At 47.4% G+C, this 5,826-nt stretch overlaps 1 protein-coding gene across 1 annotated transcript in view; it reads left to right on the top strand.

Moving 5' to 3' along the window:
* Nucleotides 1-374: 374 nt before the first annotated feature.
* acaca (acetyl-CoA carboxylase alpha) overlaps nucleotides 375-5,826 on the top strand; it is an 81,409-nt gene continuing 75,957 nt past the window's right edge. Inside the window, exons 1-2 of the mRNA XM_064349559.1 lie at nucleotides 375-581; nucleotides 2,777-3,035. Of these exons, the coding sequence (XP_064205629.1) occupies nucleotides 2,806-3,035 (230 nt within the window). The 5' untranslated portion in view covers nucleotides 375-581; nucleotides 2,777-2,805. The remainder of the gene's footprint in view (nucleotides 582-2,776; nucleotides 3,036-5,826) is intronic.

The following is a 5,826-nucleotide window of genomic DNA, read 5'->3' as shown; positions in this document are numbered from 1 at the left end:
GCGGAAAGCTCTTTCATGAATAGGCCTACTAATAGGCTAACCCATAAAAAATTTGATTTCCATTACCCCGCAGCTTCTAAAAATGTTTCATAATAATGTGATTAGAAATCAAATACAAATTCAATTTTTTTTTTAAATGCATCCCCGAAGCAAGTAGCACTTTTGCTAGCAAGAAGAACATACTGTATTATCCTCCTCAAGTAGGTGGTCGGATCAGACCATACAGTAGCAAACACGCGGGGCAGAGGCACGAAACGCTCATTGGGCACACCTCCTTTTGCTTTTGCCTCACACTGCCCGCCCCTGACGTTTCGCCAAATCTGATTGGTCTATTGTTACAGCGTGATGCTACACAAGGGGGGTCAGGGGTTAATGGCCAGCAGTAACCCGCAACTGCATCACACCACTCGTCTGATGTTGCTGTCAAAGCGTGGACCTGATGCACCAGCTTGCCGTAATATGATTTTGCCATCACCAGGAAACAAAATGTCCTTAACCCTGCACTGAACAATTAGAATTTAACTGACAGTTATACTTCGGGGACCAGCGTTTCAGGATTGCTTGCCGATTTGTAGCGCACGGTGAGTAACTCAGATAAGCTCCTTAGTCTAGATAGCTAGTCTAGCTAGACAGCATAGCAGACTGTGCCCATCCACTGGGTGAGCTACACACCAATAGTGTACACCTGGTATGACGTACATCATGCTGTTTTTTAGTGTGCACGAATTGGTGTTATCAGGCAGTCGGCTACCTATGTATCTGTTGTTCGATATCAGCTGACGTTTAAACAATACCGCCAGCAAGCTATCATTAATGAATAATACCCAGTCACTAAGGGAATTTAGCGTCGCTAACAAGCAGCAGCTAAATTAAATTAATTTGTCGGCACGGCACCACATGCCCACGGGGTGTTGTGTAATAAGTTTGCTGGCTAAGGCGGTCTTTCTATTATTGGCCGACTAACGTTACATTGACAGCATGCTCATATTTTTTCCTTCTTGTAAAGGAAGCGTGTACCTTCGTTATACAGCCATGAGTCGAAACAGCGGGTTGCAATGTGAGAAGCGAGTTTTACAGGTCTTACAAGCTAGCTAGTTAGCACGCTAGCTAGGTGTGTCAGTCAAATTCTAAGTACTCCCATGTACACAGTTGCTAAACATATATTCAGTTTATCTAGGCTAAGTAAAACCTACTTTCACGTGAAGACCTTGCGCATGTTTTGCTCTTTTGAGGCAATTTGGGACTAGATATTAAGCCATATTGACATGTATAGTGCTTAATATTCAGTTGATATGAATAAAATCGGTAGCTAGCTAATTGTAGTTTTAGTTGAAACAGCGATCGGTAGTCAGCCACCATTCATTAGGTTGCTACTATATCACGAATGGTCCTGTGAACGCCCATGCGTGTCCGATATGGAACAGGCCGGATGATGCGACCAAGAATGGCTTTCTGATCAATTATTATTTCACTATAACGTGGGCATTTATAACTTATGCACTCATTGTGGATGGGGAGTTTTTATTCAATGTCCAGTAAAAACATTACGCGTGATTGGCCTGTTATTCGGCTGCGCTGCCTGGGAGTCAGGCGATGTAGCGCACTGAATGCAGATTTCTTTCACACTGATATAAGGGGAGCTTATATTACACTCATATTATCTAATAAAATAGAAACATAATTGTGGCCACACTCTGCAAAGCGGCTGATAATGTATCTGTTGCAACAATACCGTACATCCTACCGCTGATATAGTTATTGTATTATATTAAGTTTGAATGTCCACCATTTGTGTGTGGAGCTGTGATGACGTATAGCTAGCTACATCCCACTCGCTTAACACTTCTGCTTGAGTTTCATCGGCCGCAATAAGTGAATCTGGAGAAAGCCAACAGACCGTTCGGTGCTGCGTGTTTTTGGCCTTCAGTGAACATCAGCAAGCAGTTAAATATGTGCATTTGTGTGGTTTTCCTGCTGCTTTGATGGCCTGCACGTGTCCAGAACCCATAAAAATGCTTTAGCATTAAACAAGATTATGGCAGTTAAGTATTTATTTTTATGATAATTGATTTATTTTTCTTGGCTTGTTGATGATATGCTGTGTTCATGAGAAATCTGTTTGAAATTGAGGAGCTGTGAGAGAGAGCAGTTCCCCCGGGAGGCTCCAGTCTTCTTATTTTCAAGGTTTAGACCAGAGGATCACAGTCCTGTTCTAAGATTTCGGGGTCCGAAATTGTTGCTGATGGTGAAAACGTAAACACCAGCAGAACGTGCAGCCCTCCACACCAGGATTGAGAACCCCTGGTTGATGCCTTTAGGAGCAGTATATATCCCGGTGCTCGCTTTCTTGGGCCCCCCTGGTTGTTGTCATCTCAGATTCCCTCCCACACATAAGCAGTATGTCCCATGTGCCTTCTGCATGGTACAGCACCTCATTTGCCCTCACCGAATTCCAGCCTTGTCCGTCAGGTCACGGAGTGTGTGAAAGGTGTAACGTGCCGAGTTGAATAGCTGTCAGTCTTGGAAGAGGATGGAAAGCAAATGTGCAGTGAGCAGCCATTGGTGAAGAAGCTGTGATGCAACCTCATGTCATGACTCTGTACTGGCAGGAGGCTGGCTGACAGTCACTCCCTGTGTGGCGCTGGCGCTGTCAAGCTTGCTGCTTCGAGTTGCCTCATCTGCGACCTCTTCCTCACAGCCCTGGCCGTCCCCGACCCCTGGCTCGCCTTGCTGGCCCGCTTCTTTCTTAACAAGCTCTTCCTCCTGATTTCCTCAGTTTTAGGAGCCTGCCAAGGTCAGCCGGACATGGCAGAGCAGGACCCCCCCGCCAAGAAGGCGCCCGCCGTGGGCACCCTGCACCACTCCCACTTCATCATCGGCTCCGTGTCCGAGGAGAACTCGGAGGACGAGATCCCGGGCAAGACGGACCTGCAGCTGGAGGAGAAGGAGCGGTCGCTGTCGCCGTCCTCCGTCAACTCGGACGGCTTGTACGAGCTGGGCTTCGAAGGCGTAGACGGGCCCACGCACAACCTGAGGTCAGCGCAGCGCTGTCGCTTCTTTCCGTGTCTCTCTTTCTCTCTCTGTTTCTCTTTCTTTCTCTCTGTTTCTCTTTCTCTCTCTGTCTCCTTCTTTCTCTGTCTCTACTCTTTCTCTCTGTTCCTCTTTCTCTCTCTGTCTCTCTCTGTCTCTCAGCATGACTCACGTTAGTCTGAAACGCATTTCTGCAGTGGTGTTGCTGTGCAGGTCCCACCATGACTGTGGAGGGGAGGGGGTGAGAGGTCGCAGTGGCTAAAATCCTAACAGATTTTGCAGTGTGGGAGTAGGGAGAGATGGAGAGCAGAGAGGGAAGAGGCCGGGCAGAGAGCAGGTTTCCTTTCCCTTGGCTGATCCCTCTATCCGGCGCCTGTTAAAATTCCACCGCTGGCGAAACTGCTTTCGCTGCTCGACGGTCAGCGGTCCCAACGCAGCACCCCGCCCCGGCTGAGGCGACCTGCGCCTGGCCGAACATTTTTAATTTCAGTCTCTGTGATAAGCAGCGGGCAGGTAGAAAGTCCACGTACTATCGCTTAAGCAAGGCTACACACACCTGTGTGAAGCCTGAGGTAGACGTGGAGGCAAAGCAAATTATTTTTCCTTTCAGTTCTTTCAAGCTTTCTTTTTTTTTTTTGTTGAAAAGTGGGATGTTTTCATTATTTTGGTGATCTGTGCTCCCGTGGCACAAGATCGTATCGCGCTTGTATTTTTCAGTGTCATTTTCATGATATTTGTTTGATTGGCCTTGGTTTTTTATCCATACGTATCCGTAGTACGTATTGAACAGAATGTGATGAAATGCTACTCTATGATACTGCTCACACGTGTGAGCCACTGTGCGTGAGACTACGGTGTGATTAGCATGAACGCACATGCTGTTTGGGCACATGCTCTTTTGCATTCATTTAATCTGAGAGACAATAAACATTAGCCAACGGAAAAATCTGTCTAACTGTGAAATCGTCCTTCTTCAACTGGTGTTATTTAGCTATTTTAAAACAAGTGCATTTTTTTGTCACTCCACTGGAAAAAAAAAAAAAAAAGATAGCTCCGTAAGCACAGTTGCCCTTTGTCACCTGTGCAAATGTGTAATTTGGTGGGCCAATAGATATTTAAATACATTTTGGTTATCAAAGTTCAACATGACCTTTCAGCATCATAACTGGGTTGACGCACTTTGTCCTCCACGCAGTTATTGTTTCGGTAACGGTTGCAGATGCACTGTGAGTTCCTGCTGGTCTGTTCATAGTTCCAGCATGTCTATGTTCCAGTGTACATGTTCCGCTTTTCTGCTACAGCAGCCATGTCTTGTGTAGAGGAGGTGACACATTTAACATTACTGGTGGAGGAGTCTTGGTGGTGTGGTGGGGGGGGGGGGGGGTGGAATATTGATAAGGATGAGACTGGAATTACAGAACAAAGGAATCCCCTTGTTCCGACATTCCCCTTCCTGGCAGGGATGAGATAACCTCTGCAGTCTGGACTGAGTGTTGTGTAACCCCAGTAGGGGGGCTCTTACGGATGTTGGGGAGGAGGAGGAGTAGGAGGAGGAGGAGGGTCCTGGTTTACCCACCGGGTCTGACGGCCCCCTCACATGTCGACCCCAGCCCTCCGTGCAGCTGCAAAGTCAGGCCACAGGATCTGGCCAAACACAGGCAGGGATCCAGACACACCTTCTGCTGAGCGTGGAGGGTTGCTCCCTCCTCCTCCTCCTCCTCCCCCGTCCCCCGTCTCACTGGCTCCCGGCTGCAGTGTAGGCGTGGCCTCCCGAGTGTATCCCCAATGGGATTCGCCGCTCACGCGGCGCATGTTGCTCCAGGATTTAACCCTTTCCTGCTCGCTGCAGAGGCCTGCTCTGTATGCAAGCCCGCACATACGGTCAGAACCCCCCTCTCCTCCCCAATGACACAGAGTGCCTTTCTGTTCCTCAGACTGGCAGAGATGCAGAGAGAGCCATTGCCACGACACGCATGACATTTAAGTTTAGGCCAAGCAGGGTTTTTTTTCTCTTTTGGGGACAATGAGATTTGTTGTCGTGGTTTGTCTCAGGGGTCAGCGCAGACAGAGCCTCATTCACCCCCCTCATTCACAGTCATCACTTTCCGTTGAATAGCAGCAGCATGTTTTGCAGAACGGGGTGGGTTTGCATTTGCATTAGAACATCTCTGTGAGATTGTATTTTACTGAATTAGAAAAAAAAAAATTGATAATGCTTCACTACTCAAATGGATTGCCTGGTAGTACCAGCTCCAGTTTGGCCTGTAAGGTGATGACACATACATTTCAGTGAAAATTTGGACAAATTATGAATGTCAGGGATGGAGACTTGCTTGTTCTGTGGAACGTCTTTACAACATCTACCATGCTCAGTTCGAAGGTTTTCAGAAGAAACCCTTTCTGTGTTTTCAGGAACAGTGAAGAAACAGAGGGGATGTGTAGGATTGATTGTCTGCGTGTGTGTGTGTGTGTGTGTGTGTGTGTGCGCGTGCATAAGCATGTGGCTGGCTCGGTACTGGGTTTCTATAAGGACTCTTATTTGCACAGTAGTGTAAAGTGCTGCTTTATTAGGGGTCATCCCTTTGTTCCCAGAGTCCCCAGATTTATATGGCACATAATGGGAACATGACAAAGGGTCCTATGTTCCCATGGTCCTATGTTCCCCAGCTCTACATATGTGCTCTCCCAGCGCCCTATGTTCCCAAGGTTCTATGTTCCTGGGAACATAGGACCCTGGGAACATAAATACGCTCCCCTTTATTACTGTAGATTAACCTGAGAGAATATTCCCCTGTG

Source organism: Anguilla rostrata, chromosome 9 (assembly GCF_018555375.3).
Source record: "Anguilla rostrata isolate EN2019 chromosome 9, ASM1855537v3, whole genome shotgun sequence".
Taxonomy (NCBI): domain Eukaryota; kingdom Metazoa; phylum Chordata; class Actinopteri; order Anguilliformes; family Anguillidae; genus Anguilla; species Anguilla rostrata.
Note: the sequence above shows the minus strand (reverse complement) of the source record. Positions and strands in the feature narration are given on the sequence as shown.